This window comes from Mirounga angustirostris, unplaced genomic scaffold (assembly GCF_029215605.1).
Source record: "Mirounga angustirostris isolate CCGP_5_RB_7025 unplaced genomic scaffold, mMirAng1.0.hap1 SCAF_13, whole genome shotgun sequence".
Taxonomy (NCBI): domain Eukaryota; kingdom Metazoa; phylum Chordata; class Mammalia; order Carnivora; family Phocidae; genus Mirounga; species Mirounga angustirostris.
The window spans coordinates 65,593,264-65,614,797 of NW_026991721.1; the positions used below are offsets into that span (position 1 = coordinate 65,593,264).

General features: G+C 48.8%; 1 protein-coding gene across 18 annotated transcripts in view; it reads left to right on the plus strand.

Moving 5' to 3' along the window:
- Positions 1–20,783, plus strand: part of BMAL1 (basic helix-loop-helix ARNT like 1) — a 98,936-nt gene extending 78,153 nt beyond the window's left edge. For 13 of the 18 annotated variants that reach the window (XM_054512041.2, XM_054512045.2, XM_064577112.1 and 10 more), the window contains 11 exons: positions 1,577–1,669; positions 3,014–3,131; positions 4,787–4,936; positions 7,328–7,574; positions 8,662–8,768; positions 10,085–10,235; positions 11,090–11,178; positions 12,676–12,784; positions 15,393–15,486; positions 19,142–19,244; positions 20,159–20,783. In XM_054512041.2, the coding sequence (XP_054368016.1) occupies positions 1,577–1,669; positions 3,014–3,131; positions 4,787–4,936; positions 7,328–7,574; positions 8,662–8,768; positions 10,085–10,235; positions 11,090–11,178; positions 12,676–12,784; positions 15,393–15,486; positions 19,142–19,244; positions 20,159–20,319 (1,422 nt within the window). In that variant the 3' untranslated portion in view covers positions 20,320–20,783. The remainder of the gene's footprint in view (positions 1–1,576; positions 1,670–3,013; positions 3,132–4,786; positions 4,937–7,327; positions 7,575–8,661; positions 8,769–10,084; positions 10,236–11,089; positions 11,179–12,675; positions 12,785–15,392; positions 15,487–19,141; positions 19,245–20,158) is intronic. The other 5 variants (XM_054512047.2, XM_054512048.2, XM_054512050.2 and 2 more) reach the window with 2 other exon arrangements.
- The last annotated feature ends 751 nt before the right edge of the window (positions 20,784–21,534 follow it).

The window sequence follows — 21,534 nt, forward strand, 5'->3', positions numbered from 1 at the left end:
CCCTGGGCCCAGCTCCTTCACCTGCTGGTGGTTATCTGCTCGAGGGAAACCGAGTCAGAACGTGTTGAGCCTCTCCTCACTGACGATTCACTGGCCTTTGGAGCCCTCTCGCTCTCCCTGGACGTGTTGAGACCCACTTTGTTGATGTCACGGGTTCAGGCCCAACTCTGCGCAGCATTCCCTCCGGGATGTCCTGGGCAGCTTCTTCCGAGGCCCCTTCTGGGCCACTTCACTTCATCCGTGAAAAGCCTCAAGACACTTCTCCTGTGAGATGGGAGGTTGCCTGCAAGTTATTAATACCCTAGCTCTTGACTGGATGAGGCTTCCAGCAGATGGTGCTTGGAAAGTCTCTTCTCCGCTGTCCTCCCCCGCCCCTGTGCTAGCTTCGGAAGAGCTCAGCCCCAGCTCCCTTCGGGCCGAGGGGCCAGGCGCAGTCCCAGGGGCGGTGGTTCGGTCCCTGCTGCCGCCGTCATGGCCGCACTGGTGCGTGCGCCGTGATTTTCCTCCGGCACATTAGCTCGTTTCCTACTTCTCTGAATTATATTACATCCCCCAAGGCCCTTTTGGGGAAAGGGGAATAGAGTTCCTCTAGATTTTTCCCCAGGAGACCCCGAGGACTGGCGAATAAAGCAAGCTGTTGAATTAGAACTGTGGGAGCGGGGCATGAATGCAAGTACGTGACTGAGTGTGGAGCCCCCTCCCCGCCACTGGGAGCCCCCAGCAGGGGCCAAGTGGCGGGCCTTGCAGAGCTGGGGGCAGCTTTCACCCACGCACCACGGAGCCTAGCGTCTCAGGCGCCACGGCTCCAGTGCTTATCCGCTTCAGCCTAGCGGCGTCCGGCCTCGATGGCCGCCTGTCCCGGGACTTTAGATTTTTATCTGCACTTAGGGTGAAGAAGAGGGAAGAAGAATGTAGGGGAAATTTTTGCTTTGCTTTTCTTGTCTCCCTTAGGATATAAGCAGCCCAGCCCTGGATCAAGAAATGATAGTCAAGAACAGTAGTTCTCAGTCCTTGTACATGAGAATCATTTGGAGTAGGGGTGAGAACAAGACTCCTGATCCAGCCCCACCCCAGACCATGAGCATAAAAACAACAACAAACAACACACCACTCCCCAGGTTGAGAAGCACTGTTCGAGAGCGTGCTCTGTACACGGAAGTGTTCACGTTGAGGACAGATGGTGGTCAGGATACAGGAGAGGGCGTTTTGATCTTAAAGGTTCCTTTCAATCTCAGATTCTATGATTCTACATAGTTATAATTAAAGCAATAAAATAGGACTTCTCCGGACCTTGATACCCTCAAAGGAAAAGTCTTAAAGTGAATTCACTGTTGTAACAGAAGTTACTTCAGTTGGACCATCCCCTATAATCATTAGATGATCTGTGTGTCCGGACCTGCCTTGGAGAGCATCTTCCTCCTCTCCTGATGCGTTAGTTGTGAGCATCCTGTGACTGTCAATGAGGACAGTTCTCTGCTTTGGATACTTAGCAGACAAGTCCTTATTTGCTATCAGAGTGATTACAAATCGTGTTTCCTAAAGTGTGATAAATTGATTATCCATTTCTCCTGATTAGGCAGCAGATGGATTTTTGTTTGTCGTAGGATGTGACCGAGGGAAGATCCTCTTTGTCTCCGAGTCTGTCTTCAAGATCCTCAACTACAGTCAGGTATGACTCCTGTCGGGCTGGTGGTGGGCAGCCTCACAGCAGCCGGAAAGGTCACCCCACGTTTTAGAATGATTATGATCTACAAGTCACATGGAAGATGCTTGTATCGTCCGCCCACACACACCCAGTGCTTCTTCCAGAAAATTTGTCATTTCTTAACAGAGAAATGAATTTAAACCTAGAAAAAAAAAATCTTTTTTTTTTTTTTAAAGATTCATTTATTTTTGAGAGAGAGAGAGAGCACGTGTGCATGCGTGCATGGTGGGGAGGGGCAGAGGGAAAGAGAATCTTAAGCAGACCCTGCATTCAGTGCAGAGCCCGATGGAGGGCTCGATCTCACGACCTGGAGATCATGACCTGAGCTAAAATCAAGTGTTGGACGCTTAATCGACTGAGCCCCCCCAGGGGCCCTTAGAAAAAAGACTTTTGCATATGTTCCACGTTTCCCTCACAGGAAGGTTTAACTGTGATCTCATCAGCAGCTTTATACTTTCTTATTGCCACCCAATGACTATGCCACAACTGAAGGGGGGTGGGAGGCCGGAGGCAAGGGGCTCTCTAACAAGGAAAGGCAGGTATTACCAGAGAATAAAACAATTGGGAATCCACCGATACTTTGTTTGTGATGATGTATCCCTTTTTAATTCTGTTGAACCTTGGCTTCCTCTAAAAAAAAAAAAAAAAAAAAAAAGACCCTAATAACCCCTACCTTTTATGATTGTTCATAGGATCAAATAAGATAAACATTCCCAAAAGCTTCTAGAGCAGAGTTTTTCACTTACTCTGACCCCAGCGTTTTTACTCATCCATTCATTCACTCACTCCTTCACCTGCTGGTGTTTGCACGGGAAGTTGGTAAGGCAGCAGAATAGAAGAATCAAAAAAAAACATGTGTATACATTTGAAGGGATGTAAGTTGAATGTGTCCACAGTGTCTTGCTCTTCTTGGTCTTCGAGCAAAGTTATGAAGGTGGTCGCGGCTGAAGAGCACGGAGACTCGGGCTAGAGTCTGCACCCACGCCCTGTGTCCCTAGAAGGGCTTTCGTGGGCATCAGAAATCAATCAAAGGGAACGTGTGCAGTTGAAAGATTCCTGCCTTCGAGGAGCATGAACTATTTATAGAAGTATCCATATAATTAAGCCCTTTTCCCCTCATGTGTTATCAAAACCAAACTCCCAATGCCTCGTTCCCTGTGTCTATCTAGGCAGAGTGATTGGACAGGTGTACATGTTCACATGGGAAATCTTTGAAATTCTCCTGCTTAGAAAGACAAAGGCAAAGCACCTGTTGGGTAAGTTCTGTTCCACACGCCGTTGACTCGTTTCCGTGCTTCATCCCCGCAGAATGATCTGATCGGTCAGAGTTTGTTTGACTACCTGCACCCTAAAGACATCGCCAAAGTGAAGGAACAGCTCTCGTCCTCCGACACGGCGCCCCGGGAGCGGCTCATAGATGCAAAAAGTGAGTCCAGGAGAAGGCTGCGGCTGCATCCTCGGGGCTCCCTCTGACCGCGAGCGAAGACAGCCGCTTGTGGCCCCCACGCTTGGCCTCTGGCCCCCCTCCTCCCTGCCCTTTATCCGGGTCACAGGTGCTCTCTGGCTCAAGGCAGTCCTCCACCTTCCTTCCTATTTGTTTGTTTTGTTTCACATAAAGAAGCAACAACTCAATGTCCAAATCCACTGAGAGGAAAAACAGCTACTTTGATTCTTTCTGGTTTTCAGTCTTCCCCCCGCCGCCCCCCCCCCCGAATCTAGAACTTCCCACTTGTATGCTCCTGAGTTTCAAGGGCTCACGCCAGTTTGATTGGTTCCCCCCGCAAAAAATTCCCTCGGTTTACCTGAGTTACACACATGCAGCCTCCTAAGATAAAAGTAAGAAAACATGAAACATAATTTTGTTTCTTTGGCCAAAGTGGTCGGCCAAAGTCGGCTCCCGCTCCTGGCTTCCTTCTTTAGCAGCGGAACCACCGTTCACATCCTCCCCCCCCCCCCCCCCCCCCCCGCCGATGTCTCCTGGGTGAGGCCCTGTAGCCCTCCTCCCATCAGTCCTGTGGCTCCAGCAGTTAAGAATGTGGTGGAGTCTGGAGTCAGATTGCCAGGTTCCTGGCAGCCACTTCCTGGTTCCCTGATTTTTCCAGCTGTGTGACCTTGAGCAAGTTACCTAACCTCTCTGTGCCTCCGTTTCCTTATCTGCAAAACAGTACCTGTCTCATTGGGTAGTTACGGGGATTAAATATATTATACATGAAGCCCGTGGGGCAGTTCCTGGCACACAATAGGCACGATTGGCAGTATTGTGTTATTTTCATTAAGTTCCTAAAAGTTCAACACGGCCCCTGGTACCCGTTGCCTTTTATAGTCTGGCCCTGGCAGTTTTTGGTAGTGACGTGAGGAGAAAAAGAAGGTGATGTTTGGTCCTTGCCTTTAAGGCTCTCACCACATAGTCAGGGAGACCAGGAGACAGCACCCCGCATACTAGGTCCTGCCATAGAGATAGTACCAGGCACAGAGAACAGACGACTCCTTCTCGTGTGGGCGCGAGGACAGGCATCACCGAGTAGGTGACAGCTGAGGTGCGTTTGAAAGGATGACTACTGTGTGCCAGGCGGTGAAGAGACGAACAGAGCAGGGAAAGCGATTTCTGGATGGACACACAGGTGTCGCGCCTGCTCTGTGGCTGGAGCAAACCGAGCAGGGGCGGGAGGGGGGGGGGGGGGGCGGGCCCGTGCGCATTCCGATCCCTGGGGTGGCTGTGGGAGGTAGGCTGGAGGGGTGACACCCAGCAGGAGCCCCAGGCAGCGGCCCCTCCTCTGATGGTCGCCCCCATGGTGGGCTCGTGTTATCCCCGGACACGGTCTATAGACCAGTATCCAGTGTTCATGGGATCATGGTCCTGTTCCTCCTACCAGTAGCTGCATTCGAGGTGATCTGGAGACCTTTCCAGATTGATGGCCCACTTCCCTGTGTTGCATCTTTTATGGCCTAAACTGAGGAGGAATGGTGTGGTCGTTATAAAACAGTGAGGCAGGAAAGAGGAGGCTTTCTTCAAGGTCACACTCCCCCTCCTGACAGACAATACTACTCTCAGTTTATCACATTTTGTGTATTGATTTGCAGCTGGACTTCCAGTTAAAACAGATATAACCCCTGGGCCATCTCGATTATGTTCTGGAGCACGACGTTCTTTCTTCTGTAGGATGAAGTGTAACAGGCCTTCAGTAAAGGTGGAAGACAAGGATTTCCCCTCTACCTGCTCAAAGAAAAAAGGTAACCACTTCACTTCTTTAAAATCTTAATACAGTGAGGCAGGGGGGCTCCTGGGGGCTCAGTCGGTGAAGCGTCCGACTCTCGGTTTCAGCTCAGGTCATGAGCTTGTGGTCGTGGGATCGAGCCCCGTGTGGGGCTCTGGCGCTCAGCATGGAGTCGGCTTCAGAGTCTCTCTCCCTGTCCCTCCTGCACTCTCAAATAAATAAATAAAATCTTTTCAAAAAATAATAAAATCCTAATACAGGGGAGGCTGGCTTTGTGCACTGAGGGGCTCAGCAGGGCATGGGTTCGGTGGTCCCTTGCAGACCCCAGGACTGCAGCCAGTGCCATTCTCCCTCTACTGGGGAGGGCCTTTGGGGAGCAGGAGAGATTGGGAAGCCCTGGTGGTTGTCACCCAGACAGCGATTCGTGGGAAAGCTTCCTCCGTGTAAATCCGGTCTGCTTTAAAGTGGTTGAGAAAGAGTACCCTCAGCCACGGTGCCAACCACGCCGAGCATCCCGCCCGTCCACCGAAATGACCCCTGCTCGGTTCACCCAGGACTATCCTGTTGCTAGACACAACGGACACTTCGTTTTTCTTCCATCTTGAAATATTTTTTCCCCTCGGATTCCACGAAACCTCATTCTTCTCGTCTCCCCCATCCTCTGCCATGGTAGGCCCTCTTCCGACTTCCTTTTGCTGGCTCCTCATGTGTCCTGAGCCACCTTTCTATCTACACTTGACCCCTAGGTAATGTCATCTACTCCCTTAGCTTGCCGTGTCACGTATACGCCAGGAATGCCCAATTTAGATTTCTAGCCCAGACTTCTCTTTTGAGCTCCGGATCCATAAACCCACTTCTTCTATCTGCCTGCTCCGCTATCCTCGGGCTCCTCGAACATGATCTGTGTAAGAGTGACCACCCGAGCTTCCCCGCGCTGTAAATGGCACCATCGCCGCCCAGTTCACGTACTGGAAGCTGGGGAGGCACCCCCAGCCCGGTTCACTCCGTCTCCCACTATGGTGACAAAGTGTGTATCCGCCTCGGACCCCGGCCCCCCTGCGCGCTCGCCACGGCTCTTCACACTTGCCATCTCCCCACACAACAGCCAGGATGATCTTTCAGAAGCACAGCTTTCTATCGGCTCCCTGTTTAAAACCCTGCAGCGTGCCCCGCTGCTCTTGGAGAGAAGCTGCGAGTCCGTGACCGTGCACCCTCCACCCCCCGCCACTCCGTGTGCTCAGCTGTGCCGACTTCCTGTCCACGCCTCGCCCCCCTTTCTGCCCCAGGTCTCCGTCCGTTCTTGGTGGCCCCGGCCCCCGCCAGCTGCCTTCAGCCAGCTGCTCCTTTAGAGCTGGGCGTCCGGGGCCACCACTCACCACAAACAGGTTACTTGTTTGACGTCTGTCTCCCCCCCCCCCCCAGGGGCTAGAAACTCCATGCTGGCGTGTCTGATGGGTTTCCCAGTAACTAGCACAGACCCGCTGCTTCATAAACCCTCCATAAGGATGTGTTTATTGTCAAAATCCACAGGTGGTTCCACAGAGTGTGTCCCCAAATGAAATCCTCCCTCTTCTCTGCAGCGTACTCTCTATTCTCTCTTCCCTGAGTCTGTGAGCAGCAAGCATGCACTCCAAAAAAGTTGGGGTCCCCTTCATTTTCTTTCTTTCGTACCAAATGTTCTGATATCCATAGCAAATCTCAAGAGTTCTCAGAAGCTTCTCCCGCGTGCTTCCCCGCCTGCCCGTCCTCACTGCAGCACCAGAGCACAGCCCTCCCCATCTCTCGCCGTCTCCACTCCTGCCTGTCTTCCTCCTGATCCTTAGCGCTCCGGTTTCCCTAGCACTCTGCTCCTGCAGTGTCCAAAGCACCATTTGCTTTTGCTGTTTCCCCACTTACGTGCCTTTGGAAGCTCCCCATTCCCTGTCTGAGAAACACACGGTTGTTAGCAAATCGTCTAAGACCCCAGTAATCTGCACCCACTTGCCTGTCCAGCTCTGTGTCCATCCCCTCCCAGGCCCCCCTTTTCCACTTCAACCACGCCAAGCCCTCCGTTGTTTCTCGTACCGGACGCACCTCCGCGCTTTGTACCTTCTCAACCTTCGCCCGTTCTAGTCCCTTAGCTGGTCCACCTCCTACCTGGTTTTCCTGGGCAGCCCTCCTCTGCCCAGGTAGATGGAGCTACTGCTTCCTTGGTATATGTGACGCTCTTGGCATAACGGGCCCAGCCCCGCACGGATGACGCTGGATGATAGCGGCCCACTTCCGTGCCTTCCTCTCTCTCTCGAGTCTCCCTTCCGGAGAGCGAAGCTTGTTTCTTGTTTGACTCCCTTCCCACAACCCAGCCCGCCCCAGGCTGCCGAGCCTGCTTGCCCCCAGCCCGACACTGACCGCGGACTTTGCTTTCTAGCAGATCGAAAGAGCTTCTGCACCATCCACAGCACAGGGTACCTGAAGAGCTGGCCGCCCACAAAGATGGGGCTGGACGAGGACAGCGAACCGGACAACGAGGGCTGTAACCTCAGTTGCCTTGTCGCCATCGGACGCCTGCATTCTCACATGGTTCCGCAGCCGGTGAACGGGGAAATCAGGGTGAAGTCTATGGAGTATGTGTCTCGGCACGCGATAGACGGGAAGTTTGTTTTTGTAGACCAGAGGTGAGAGTCTGCGTGTTACCCGTGAACACTAGTCGTGTAAGATTTTCACGTCTGAGTAAAGCAGAGCAGGCTGGGCCATCAGGGTAAAGAGGGAAGGAAGCGATGGGGATCTCTGCTAAAAAAGGAGACCCTTCGGAATATCATCATAGATACAGAGATTTTCTCTTTAACGCTCTTTGGCACGTAGAGATAGCTAAGTAGGTGACGTCATGGTTCGATGTCCATGGCCAGGAGAGAAATGGTAGGCATAGGATGTTGTCTGAATGTGCGTGGAATGTTCAGAACCATGGCTGTGATTAAAATTCTGGAATGTAGGACTTGGAAAAGATGATCTAGTCCTGAGCTGTCCGATGCAATGGTCGTTGGCTATGTTAATCTCATACGGCCATTCAAGTCTTGGTTGAAACTAAGCTAAAAGTTCCTCAGGCTCACTAGCCATATTACGGGTACTCTTTCGCTCTGTGAGGCTAATGGCACAGATCGAGAACATCGCCATTGCAGAAAGCTCCGTTGGCAACACTGACCTAGTCCAGTCTCATTTTTCTGGGTGAGGACCTGGGGCCCCACCTGAAGACTGGCCGCCTCCCATTCACGGCGGAGTATAGTAGTAGACCTGAGCTGAGGACCCTCATGTGCCCAGTTTGCTCTCTGTGGCCTCCTTGAGAATATTCACAGGCTGGTAAGTTTTCTGGCTATTAGAAATAGTCACTACATGCAGGAAAAGGATGCCGCCACTTTTCAAGGCCCTTGTGGCCCCCGCCACTGGAGCTTCTAATGTTTGGCCATTTGATTTAAAAAATTAAAAAAAAAAAAAAGTAATAAAATGGAGAAGCTTTGGGTTTCTGTCACATTTTTATCTGACTACTATAGTTACCATTTTTAAGTCTCTGTTCTTGGGATAACGGCCCCTTTGAGAGGCTTCTTTTCTTTCTCTTCCCTCTGTTTTTAGAGTGTTGGTTAAGTTCAGTTGCACAAAAAAAATACATCCACCCAGCTTGGACCTTGTTCTCATCAGCGCAGTGGGGTTCATCCACTGCAGAGATGCTGTTAATTGTCTGAATAACTTTCTTTTTTAAAAAAACTCTAGGGCAACAGCTATTTTGGCATATTTACCACAAGAACTTCTAGGCACATCATGTTATGAATATTTTCACCAAGATGACATAGGACATCTCGCAGAATGTCATAGGCAAGGTAAGCTGGGCGGGTACAAAAGGTCTTAACTTTAAGGTGCCCCCCTGCTTTGAAACTAGTCCACATAAAGGTTCCAGAGAAATCTGCCCCCAATGATGTGGGAGTCAGCCAGGCCAGGAGTCTTCAGGCCAAAACATGTCTGAGAAGAGGCTGATGTTCCCGGGCCCCGTTTATCCCCTCACAGTGAACCCACCTTGGACTGCCTAGCAGTTTCCTGTACATAGGACAGCGCGCTTTCTGGAAAGCATCCCTTGTCTTGTTACACGGACCCTGTAAAGATTTGGTATGGCTCAAACAGATCTGATTCTCTCTTCCGTAAAATCCTGCCACGCTTCCTGTATTTCCCTCTTGCTTTGTGGCGTGGGCACATACCAGCCTCCCGAGAGAGGAGCCGGTCCTGAGCCCTTCCCTCGTTCATTCACCTCAGACGTGCGTTTCCAAAGAGGCCCCTTCTTGCGCCTCTGGTACTACAACCCTAGTTCCGGCCCTTGGGCCCAGCCGGTAATTGTGAGAGACTCCTAGCAGGCTCCCTTCTGCCCCACCTTCCACCTTCCATAGCTGTCCTGTTTACGTCCCAATGGATTAAGCTTGATGTCCCATCCTTCCTTAAACTTCCTGCCTTTAAAACCTTTGACCAGCATTCAGGACCTTCCACCTCCTGACCCTGACCCCCCGTCCTCAGCTTCACCCCCTCCACCCCCCCCACCCCCGCCTGCAGAGGCATCAGGGACATCTCCTCATTTCCTGCCCCCACCAGGCCGTGCCACGCGCCGGGCACTGCTGGGTTCTTCCCTCCCTCCTGTCCACACACCTGTACTCCTGCCTCGAGGCTCCGATCTCTTCCTCTGCGTGGCTGCCTCTCGCGTTCCTCTCCTGAGGGCAGGGCCGCGTGCTGTCTCCCTTCTCTCTCCAGTGCCCGGCCCGTGAAAGGTGCCGGTTACATGTTTGTGACGTGGAAGAATGAAGTTTGACTAGGTGGGTGACCCCCCTGGAGTCAGAGGTCCTAAAAATGCTGTTCCGCCATCGGGCTTTGTGACGGGGAAAGGACGCGGGCCCCCGGGACGTTTGTTGCTCCCTTCAAGGCTCATCTCAGTCCGATGCCGATAGCCTTCGTTTCAGACGCTGCACAACAGCAAGTGACTCACACGTGAACCGAAAGGCTCCGGATGAAGCCCTCGGAAACCACCCGTTCTCCGAGGGCCCGCGCCCCGGGCTGATGACACAGTGATGGCTCTGGAACCTGGCACACTTAGGATTTGGCTGGTTTCGTATGTTGGCCTGCGGGAACCATATTCATGGCTTCTTTCCATTTTCAGTTTTACAGACGAGAGAGAAGATTACGACTAACTGCTATAAGTTTAAAATCAAAGATGGTTCTTTCATCACGCTGCGGAGTCGATGGTTCAGTTTCATGAACCCTTGGACCAAGGAAGTCGAATACATTGTCTCAACCAACACTGTTGTTTTGTAAGTGTTCTCCCCGGATCAGAAGCTCCCTTGCTTCCGAGCTCTAGGTGCCCGGGGCTCTCTCCCTGGGAAGGCGGGTGCGGGCGGCAGCGAGTACCCCAGCCTTCCCCACGAGCTTGCTGATACCCTCTGAAGCCTCAGGGCTGGCAGAAGCCCACAGGGGTGTTAACACAGAACACGCTTCCAGACGGAGACCGCGCAGGCCCCTGGCTTGGGGAACTGCGCCAGGAGACAGCAGCGTTTCCTGCCCAGTGCAGCAGTTAGCGTTCGAGTCCCGGCGACCCTGCGCCCTGGGCGCCCCGGTGCTGCCGTGGACGGAAGGGTTGACGGTCCGTTCAGAGCAGCCCGGGCTGCAGATGGCCGGGTGTCCGCGCCCGCCAGGCCGGTGGCCCCAGTGCTGGCAGCCGGAAGCCTGCCTCAGAGGCTCGGCCCCCAGCTAGGCGAGAAGGGAGGGACCTGCTCTTTGGCCAGAACTGCTCCGCACATCTCCTTCCCCGTGGTGTCCGGATCCAGCCCCCGTGGCTGGAGCCGAGTGGCGGGGCGGGCCGGGGTGAGGTGCCCCTGCAGAGTGGCGGGGGAGGAGGCCTCGGAGCGGGGGCCGCGGGCGGCCACAGGCCCCTTCTCTGCTGGACCGTGTGCCCCGTACGGACCAGGAAGGCCCAGGCAGGCAGTGCGGCCCAAGGCCGGAATGCTGCCCGTCCTGTCCTCAAACGGCGAGGAGCCCTGCTGAGCCACTCAGACAGACACTTCCTTTTCTGGCCTGTCCAGGTCCAGAGTGGACACCAGATACCTTGGCCAAGGTGGAAGGTGCACAGTTCTGAGCAGGCCTGACTCATGTTTCCTTATTGCCACAGAGCCAACGTCCTGGAAGGTGGGGACCCAGCCTTCCCGCAGCTCACAGCGTCCCCCCACAGCATGGACAGCATGCTGCCCTCTGGAGAAGGTAACTCTGGGCTGCAGGGGCATCGGGGCTTGCCCGTGAGAAGCCGCTTTGGCCAGCGTACCCTGTCCCCAAGTGTCCCCAGCCCCCATGTAAGAAAGGAGGCTCCAGGGGATGAGCACTAAGGACGTCGTCCTCTCCTATTCTCTGTTGAGCCTGGAATACAGGGAGCTCCATTTTTGCTTCTCCTGAGGCTGCCTGGACCCTGGAAGCCCTTGAAATAGCAGACTCCCTGCTCCTCTCGGGCTTTCCCCCATGTTGCCCAGTGACTGGGACATGGTGCCTTCTGGTGACTGTCACTGGCTCCAGTGGTGGGCGGAGGGTGTCTGTCAGCACCAGGCTATGCGCTCTACGGAGCAGGGCTCCCTCCCGGCCCCGGCCCCTGCTCTCTGCACTTGACTCATCCTTCCACGGGACCACCTCTGCTTGCATGGCTTCCTTCGGTCCCGTCTCCACCAGGGACTCCTACGTCCGGTCTGTCTCCAGAGCTCTAGGTCTGTCTCTCCAGCTGCCTCCTGGACAGAGCCACCTGGAGTCTCAAAAGCACCTGAAATTCAGCATCTCCAAACCCAGTCTCTGCACTCCTCTGGTTGCTCAAGCCAGAAACCTTGACTCCTTCTCGCCCGTTCTATCTGAACACGAAATCCTGTCCTTTCTACCTGTTAGACTTCTCCATCTCCCTCGCCTGGATCATTGCAGAGAATTTTCTAACCCTAGTCTCACTCCCCCACCCAATCCCCTTTCTCCACTGTCATTCATTCTCTGTGAAGTGGACTTTCCAGTAACCAAGTCCAAGTGCCTTTTCCGTGGGAAGTGCTTTGGCACCCCTTATCCTCAGGAGCCCATCCAAATCCGTTAGTACAGTACCCAAGACCTTTCAGGATCAGATGGGTAGCTCCTGTGGTGTCATCTGTTACCCCTGCATCCTCATTCATGAGGGATCTCCTGGAGTAGTCTCCCAAGTTTCGTCCCCGCTCCGTGCTCTTGTGTATATTGGTGGCTGTGGGTGGAATGCCTTCCCGTCCTCACCTCTCTGCCAAGCTAATTTCTCGTCCTCTCTCAAGACTCAGCTCAGAGTTAAACTTTCCCAGGAAGCTGCCCCTGGCCCTGGAGGAGTTGGGTGCCTTGCGCTTACCGGTCAAGCTTACCGCACTTGGTTCCAGCCATTGTTCATCTTGTCTGTCACCCTGTTAGACTGTGAGCTCCTTGAGGGCAGAGCTGCTGACTTACCTCTGTGACCCTGGCTTGCATACGGTGGTGGTCAGGAAACAGATGTTGAGTGCGGGAGGGGAAGTAGATGCTTTGCTTTGGTCTCTGATCCTGGATGCAGACTTGAGCCTTCTGCTGGAATGTCTTTTCCTGACAAGCTGTGCTCTGTTGCCCCTTGGGCCGTAACCCGAAGGTTGAACTTCAAGTGGATCACAAGATGAACTGGTTTGAACTCGTAATAGCATTTCTTCCTTGGTTGCCCTTTCCCACTCTCAGATTCCTTTGTTGTAGGTGGCCCAAAGAGGACCCACCCCACTGTTCCAGGGATTCCAGGGGGAACCAGGGCTGGGGCAGGCAAAATAGGTCGAATGATTGCTGAAGAAATCATGGAGATCCACAGGCAAGTAACACCTTCTAGTTGCACCCTTAAACCAGTGGTTCTCTACCCAGAGCATTTTACCCCTCAAGGGATGTTTTGCGGTATCTGGAGACATTTGTGGTTGTCATATCGGGTAGGATGTTGCTGTTAAACAGTCCCGTGGATAGAGACCAGGGATGCTGCTTGCTAAACATCGTGTCGTACACAGGGCAGCCTCCCTCCCATTTCCCCCACCCCCAACAAAGAACTTTCCAGTCCAAAATGCCAGTAGTGACGAGATTGAGAAACCTTGCCTTAAAGAGTGGAACCCAAACAGGCCAGAGTTAAAGGGAATTCTTTGGGAGACTCAATTTTCTTGTTACTTTGTATTATGACTCAAGGGGCTAATGAGGATGGATGAACACTAACAATACAGGACTGCAGGAGCGGTGACAGTCTGTGATCTGGGCCTTAAATCATTAGCTGCTTCTAGTCAAAAAGCTGCCTAGCTTTAGTAATAGAGACCAAGCAGAAGCTCTCTTGAGAGGGCTTCTTTTCCATATGAAAGAGAGGGGAAGTAGTTTACTTGGGTTTGAGTTCTGGGCCTCTACTTGACTGTGCTTAAGAGATTCACTTAATTTCTGGTCTCTGTTGAGTTAAGCCATAAAAGGCGGGTAATAACTCTCTCTCAAGGATTGCTTTAGGAGTGTGAGAGGTCTCAGGAACGTTTCTAGAACAGAAACTGACATATGGTGAGTGCCCAAAAATTGTTTGAGTCTTTAAGAGTAGTGATTAAGAGGGAAGCAGTTACATGTTCATCTGAATTTGGGGGATGGAGAGGGTAGTAACCAGGCCCTTAGGAATGCACGCTTAATGGAACATAGTAAGAGAAGGGAAAAATTATTCCCTGCTGCCCCTGGATTGATTCTCTCAGGAGAATTAAAAGCTGGTCTTGTTTTCTAGTTGGCCATAGGGGGGCTCTTATCCCAGTGGGCAGGACCGTTCTGTTCCAACCCTGTGGGAATGGTGGCTATGACCCCTTGGGTCTACTTCAGGAAGATGTCAGGGCAGAGCGCAGTGATAATCAGATTCTTACTGGCCACTATGGACATACTCTGTGCCTTGCTTGAAACCATCCAAGAACAGGGTAAAACAGTCCTTGACCTCAAGGATCTTACAATGGCTGAGAAGTCTATTTTCTTTATGAAAATAGAAAAAGGGGGTGTGTGAGCTGAAGCAAGGAAGGGAGATTGCTAAGAATCCTAATAAAAAATGCCGAAGTTTAGGAAAAAAATTTTAAGACCCCATTCATTGTAGGATGCTGAACGGATGTCCAAAATGTTGTTAATAATAACTTATGTTAATGCTAATAAGCATATGGAAGTTGGATTGGAATAGGAAGAGATGAAGGTGAACATGCTTAATAACCCAGGAATGAGGCCCATCCCTCAGTGATGATACTGTCCCAAATAAAAATCAGTAATTTAAGGACTAGAAGATGAAGTAACAATGAAAAGGCAATGCCAAGATGGGGAACCCAGGAAAATAGTGGTTTCCTAGACATAAGTAAAGGAAGATGGGAGACATTCAGCAATTTAGTAAGCGATTAGTACCCATCTGTGTGTGCTGAGAGTGCATGGCATATAGTTGTATCCTGCCTTTGAGGAGCTTATGATCCTGGAGAAAGCTTATTCACTCCCAAGTCTACAGAACCAGGCGGCGCAGGCCAATGGCCAGAGGACTGCTGGGCACTTGGGAGCGGGCTGCCTGGGTAACCCGGAAGCTGCATTCGTCCCTGTAGATGCTAAGGGCCTGGTGGTCACACAGCTGCCACCGTACGCAGGCTTCCCCGCCAGGCCGTTCCTTCCTCTCCTGAGCTCCCTCAGCCTGACGAGCGTGTGTGTGGGTTTACAGTTCTAAGACTTTCTCTCTGTTAATCTCCTATGAGGAGAAACCCACCAGCTGAGAGGGCCTGGAACCCCTGTTCATCACCTGTTGCTTTTGAAGGCGGTGGGAACAGTTGCCTTACTCCTACCCCTCCTCCTCATCCTTCTACTCCTCCTACTGCAAGGCTACTTTCTAGGTGTAGCTGAGCCACCCCAGCACCTTCCATTTCCTAAGAGTATTCACTAGCTGAAAAGTGTTTGTAGGGAAGAGGATAAATCACTTGCTGTGGTTTCTAGTTTATGGTATCAAAGATAGAGGTTGAACTTCTCAAGTCCCCTCCAACTCTGAGATCTAGATTCTATAAGAAATGAAACTGGCCACTTACTTGAAACTCAACAACCTGAAATCCAAACTCTAAGGCTTTGTCAGTGAGATGCTGGACTCGACTGCAGTCTAGATCAGGTGCCTGTGGGGTAAGGAACAGCTTCTCGCCTGTTTTTGTAAACGTAATGTTATTGGCACACAGCTACACCCATTCGTTTCCATATTATCTATGGCCGCTTTCAAGCTACAGTGGCAGAGTTGAGTAGTTGGATCAAGACCTTCTGGCCTACAGAGCCTAGGCAGTTACTATTTGGCCCTTTACAGAAAAGGTTTGCCAATCCCTATTCTAGTTCTTCATCCTTCGTTCCCACCCCCCACCCCTGACACCCCACTGAAGAAAAGGAAAGGCAATATAACTAACTCCTCTTTTCTCTGACAGAATAAGAGGGTCCTCACCTTCCAGTTGTGGCTCCAGCCCATTAAACATCACAAGTACACCTCCCCCTGATGCCTCTTCTCCAGGAGGCAAGAAGGTAAGGCTGATGACTCTTTGACTAAGGTCCTTCTTAATCCGGAGAGCCTCTCGCCCAAGTTCTGAAATGTTGGGGGTGGGAGTATGTGATTACCATTGTGGTTGCTGAAACAAGTTGGACCCTCTTCTAAATAAAGGCATCTGTGTGAGTTTAGGTATAAGGCATTTGGGTGGAGCTAGAGACGTTGCTGATATCCTTAGTGGATTTATTCCATGTGAGTAGGGGAAGGCAGAAAGAATGTTCTAAGGAATGGGGAGGCCACTGCATTGAGGGAACAATTCAAGAGCTCCCATGAAGGAAGGATTAGTGAGTACCTCACAGAAAAAAATTATCTAGTTCACTGCCAAGAATTTTCAAGGGAGAAAATATCACTAGTCTCTAGTGCAGGCATGGGAAACGGTAATACTAAGCAGGAGCACTTTGGTGCTTTGGAAGGCAAGCCGTGCCTTCGCAGCTGCAGACTACGTGGGGGCTCTGCTGCCTGGGTTTCCTGTGATAGGACAGCACTGGGTACAAGTACTGTATCAGTCGCCAGCGCTCATGAAGAGTTGGCTAGAAGATGACACTATCAATAAGCTTAGAAACCACTCATCTGTTTTCATCTTTGCCAGAGAATTTACAAGTGTAGAGCCATGTTAATTGCAAATCATAAATCTGTAGTGCCTGATGATAATACAGGTTAGGATGATCCAGAAATCTTTGGCCATAGTCTTCCTCCCCCTACCTCCCAAAACATACAGAGAGAAAGAATATTGTAATTTACATAGACAGGACTCCTAGAACACAAATTGTATCAAAAGCAGGATATGGGTTTTCCGAACTGCATTCCTCTGAGGCTCAGGTTACCAGGAGCTGTGGTGCTACCAGGTAGGATGGGGCAAGGGTGGTTAGTGAGTAGAGAGGGCAAGGACTCCTGCTTCTACCAGGGTGGCTTTATTTTATACAGGAATCTGCTGTAAAAATTTCTGTTTGAAAAGAAGTTTTGATTCTACCCCCACCAAAGGTTTCAAAGTCAATAAATTAATGGGTAAGAGTGATCAGTGAAAGACAGACCTGGTCTTGAAGCCTGGCCTTGCCATGTGCTAGCTGGGTGGCCCTGTATAATTATTTAGCCCTACTTTTGTTTTATAACAGGGCTCCTATAGGTTAGGACACTCAGCATCTTTGTATATGAAGTCCTGTTATGAGGTAATATATGTGAAAGTGCCTGGCTTTTGGTAATGACTCAGAAGATAGCACCAACAGATAAAGCCTAGGCTTGGTACATCCCAATCCCTGTTTACAGGTTTTTCTCTTAGGCCTGTTCTCCTGTTACATCCCTAGGTCCTTCCTCCATATTGGATCCACCATCTCCTTGGGGTGGTATCCCTTTCTCTGCTTCTCAGTTCAACTTTTAGGCACTTGACTTCCTGGTATTACCAAGAATCCCACTACCCTGTTTTGAAAGGTTATCACGCCAATATAGTGCTTAAATATTACTCAGGGAACTTCTATGTACATTTTCTCATCTTAGCCTCACAACTTTATAGGTGGCAAAATCTAAGCTCCCAAATATTAAATGCTGGGCTAATCATTTAACAAGTATAGCCCCAAACTTAAAGTCAGGTCTCTCGACTTTTGATTCTTTCCACACCAACAACTTCAGAGATCTAATACTGTACTCTACGTCACAAAACCCCAAGTATTGTTGAGGCATTAATGGAAAAATTTTTTTCTTTGGGCTTACAAAAATGGATCTGGCAGAAAAAATTTCTGAATACATCCTGACCCTCAGCAACAGGACTTGTAAGAGTAGCTTAAACAAGACGAGAGTTAGAAAGGACAGCAGATTGTACCAAAGCCAGGAGAGTAAAGGTGGCACCATGCTTCCAGCCCTTCCCAGTCACTTTTAAATTGAGCAGGTCCAAAAATGAGCCATTTAGCTTGACCGTTACTTCATTCAGGGTCAAGCTAAAAAAGTGAGGCTCTGAGTGCACCTCCTAGGTTCCAGGAGTCTGGACATCCAGAGGCACTAAGGCAGATTCAGTTAAAGCAGCAGCTCCCTGGTGCTGAGGGAGGCAAGATCCTTTCAGGGATCTGCAAGGTCAAAATTATTTTCATAATCGAAAACATTTTTTTTCCTCTCACTGTGTTGATACATGAACTAATAGTGCAAAAAGCGTTGGGTAAAACTGCTGGTGCTTTGGCAAAAATCATGGCAGTGGCACCAACCAGGACTAGTAGTCCGTGTAGTCTTCACCACCATATACTCACAATAAAAAAAAAAAAAAAAAGCCGGTTTCATTTAAGGATATCCTTAATAAGCAGTAAAAAGAGTTTATAACATCTTTGAGTAAACCTTTTTAACCCTGTTACAAACTGGGAAGTATGCGAAAAGCACTTGTGCTGCATGCTGAAGTACAATGGTCCGTCGTCTCAGGGAAAAGCACCCGCGTGCTAAGTTAGCGCTTAAGGAACTGCTCTTGTCAAGGGACACCACTGTTACTATTGCAAACTATGCTTGTTCAGACTTGGGTATTTAGCGTACATTTAAATGAATGAACTGGTGAGTTCAAGGAAGACAGCTGACAGTATCTGTTGCCCATGATAAAACTTAGCTTTCAAGCAAAAAGTAGAGTTTTTGGAAAACTTGTATCTGCTACTTTGAACTCAGCAGCTTCCCAAAACTTACTATTACCTCATCATCAGAAATACCTTTTAACAATGGGGATGTTTTGCGTTATAATAAATGAAATGTGTCAGCATCAGCCAAGTGTTTTCCAAATAACCAATGCAGCAAGATACTTCAAAATCATGCAAATGTATACCAATGGATTTTTATATAATAGAGTACAAGAATTTCATTGATACGGTTTCCGATTCCGCACTGCACCTAATCTTTAAGAAACTTCACTTGTTGAGTTTTGACGTAGTATCAAAGACTACCAAAGTTATTGGAAAAAGCTATTAAATAGGACCTCCCTTTCCCAACTACATACCTGATTTCCTTCATACACTTCAATCAGACATCTAAATAGACTGAAGAAAATGAGAATCCTGTTAAATCCTATTAAGGCAGACATTTGGTTTGCAAAAAAATTTTTTAAAAATGACATTTCATTTTGCTATTTTAGAAAAGCTATTTTTCTTTAAAATGCTATTCATGTTAACATCTAATAAGTTTATTAGATTTTAAAAATTTATTAGTTTTAACTTCAAATATAGTAAATATTGATAAATACATGTAAGCAAAAGTTCTTTGGAGTTCTCAATTCTTAAAGGTTTCCCTACCAAAAAGCTGGATTGGGAAAATAAATTTGTAATGCCACCCACTGGCAAGATCTGAAATCACTGCCTCTCCTGAAATCTAATCAGCTCACCAAGGTAATTTAGTCCTTGGCCTTAATCATGTGAATAAGGTGATCCAAGATAATCGAATGCTCTAGGGATTTCATTCAGCCTTTAAAGTGCCTGTGTGGGTTGAATTATACCAAGAAAATACTTTGGGAAGAGGTTTTTCTTACTGTGACCATTACTAACAGTTTCTTGTTTGAAATCCTCCAATAGGAAACTGAACACTTTCCCCCTACCTTTCCAACATGCTTCATTTTCTTGATGATCTTGAGTACAGTACTGGTTGAAACTGTTGATATGAAATCTTCACTTTTGTTTGTAGATTTTAAATGGAGGGACTCCAGACATTCCTTCCAGTGGCCTACTACCAGGGCAGGCTCAGGAAAACCCAGGTTATCCATATTCTGATAGTTCCTCTATTCTTGGTAAGTAGCATTATTACTCCTTTCCACTACAATGAGCTTGCACAACATCTGGCATAAAGTTAGTTTTAAGAACTGAATGAGTTGGGGCGCCTGGGTGGCTCAGTTGGTTAAGCGACTGCCTTCGGCTCAGGTCGTGATCCTGGAGTCCCGGGATCGAGTCCCACATCGGGCTCCCTGCTCGGTAGGGAGTCTGCTTCTCCCTCTGACCCTCCCCCTCTCATGCTGTCTCCCATTCTCTCAGATAAAAAAAAAAAAAAAAAAAAAAAAAAAACTGAATGAGTAAAACAAGCTAGTTCTAGATAAATTTGATAAAAACCAAGTTTAAAGGTTTAAAATTGGTTTAAATCTTCAAAGTTGAGTTTAATGGTTGAGTTCGGGGGGAGGAGGGAGCCTCCAGGTTTGTCACTGGAGCTCAAAAGGAGACTCCAGCAGCCTAGATACATACAGGCTCTTCCCCCCACCTGGGCCGTCAGCTCTTCTTTGGGAGAGCTGATGAAGGTTCAGAGATGAAGCCTGGAAGGATGATCAGTAAGTATTTCAGCGGGTATTAAAAGTGGTAGAGTTTGCTTCTCCCATCTCACCCATCTTTTTTGCTATTTGTCTTTCTGGATTTTTTTTTCCCCCCTAATCCCTACTTTCCTGTTTCTTTCCTTTCGTATCTCCCTCCTTGTAACTGGTTATGTCAGAATATCAAAATGAGGTCAACTCAAATGCTTTTAATCTTTATTGCATTTTCAGCGCTTTGTTTCTAAAGAAAATATATTATGGCAATGCAGCTCCAAAAGCCTTCTCTTCCGCCATTCCCACCTTCCCGTTAAGAACACTGTACTTACTAAAAGTGTGCTTAGGAACTGCTTACTCAAGTTAAACATGCTCTGGTATTATGACCGACCGGTCTTTATCTCCCCCTACAGGTGAGAATCCTCACATAGGCATAGACATGATAGAAAACGACCAAGGCTCAAGCAGTCCCAGTAATGACGAAGCAGCGATGGCTGTCATAATGAGTCTCTTGGAAGCAGATGCTGGGCTGGGTGGTCCTGTTGACTTCAGCGACTTGCCATGGCCGCTGTAAACACTACATGTTGCTTTGGCAACAGCTACAGTATCAAAGTGCATTACTGGTGGAGTTTTACAGTCTGTGAAGCTTACTGGATAAAGAGAGAACAGCTTTTATGTACTGTCCTCATAAGAGCCATCTCAGAGCCATTGATACAAGTCAATCTTACTATGTGTAACTTCAGACAAAGTGGAACTAAGCCTGCTCCAGTGTTTCCTCATCATTGATTATTGGGCTAGCTGTGGATAGCTTGCATTAATTGTATATTTTGGATTCTGTTTGTGTTGAATTTTTTAATCATCGTGCACAGAAGCATCATTGGTAGCTTTTATATGCAAATGGTCATTTCAGATGTATGGTGTTTTTACACTACAAAGAAGTCCCCCATGTGGATATTTCTTATACTAACTGTATCATAAAGCCGTTTATTCTTCCTTGTAAGAATCCTTTACTATAAATATGGGTTAAAGTATAATGTATTAGACAGTTAAATATTTTTAATAAATGTTTCCCTTGTTCTATAAATACTGTTCACATTTCAAATAGAAAAAAATCCCTGTGCTGCAGGGCTGGATCAGTTTTCTACCGTGGCTATTTCAGGACAATCCATGCCAGTAACATTTACAGTGCCTTTCTGGCCTGTGATAATCATTCCAGGACTTAACATAATTTCCCTGTTAGCTTAGCTGTACTGTTAAAATAGTTATCCAAATTATTATTATGTGAGTACAGTGAGTACAGTGATGTTACTGCTTAAACACAAATTTCAAATCCTACGAAATTACAAATTCAAGATTAGTTGTAACAAATGGGCTGCTTTCCTACAACTCCTCTACGCCCACGGTTGTGTGGCTTAAGTGACCCTGGACCCAAAGCACCTAAGTACTTCCATCCACTTCCTTCTTGAGTTGGGCCACAGAGTATTTTTTTAAAAAGCATTTGCACTAATAGTTTGCTTAGAAAAGCAGCACAGTATGATGGACAAAACACCGAACCAGTGTCAGAAACTGGTTCTGACACTTAAGGTTATCCTATAACCTAGTAAAGTTATTTCACCCTTCTTCTTAGGTTTGACTAGAAAATGTTCTTTTTTCAGTCAGACACTGCTGTGGATTTCTAGGGAATCTAAGTGCTTCATCACACACAAACCAAATCGGGAGTTCCATGAGCTACTCGGTGGTTTCTACTTATATGGATGCCAGCAAGACAGGAAATCTAATTATGAGACTA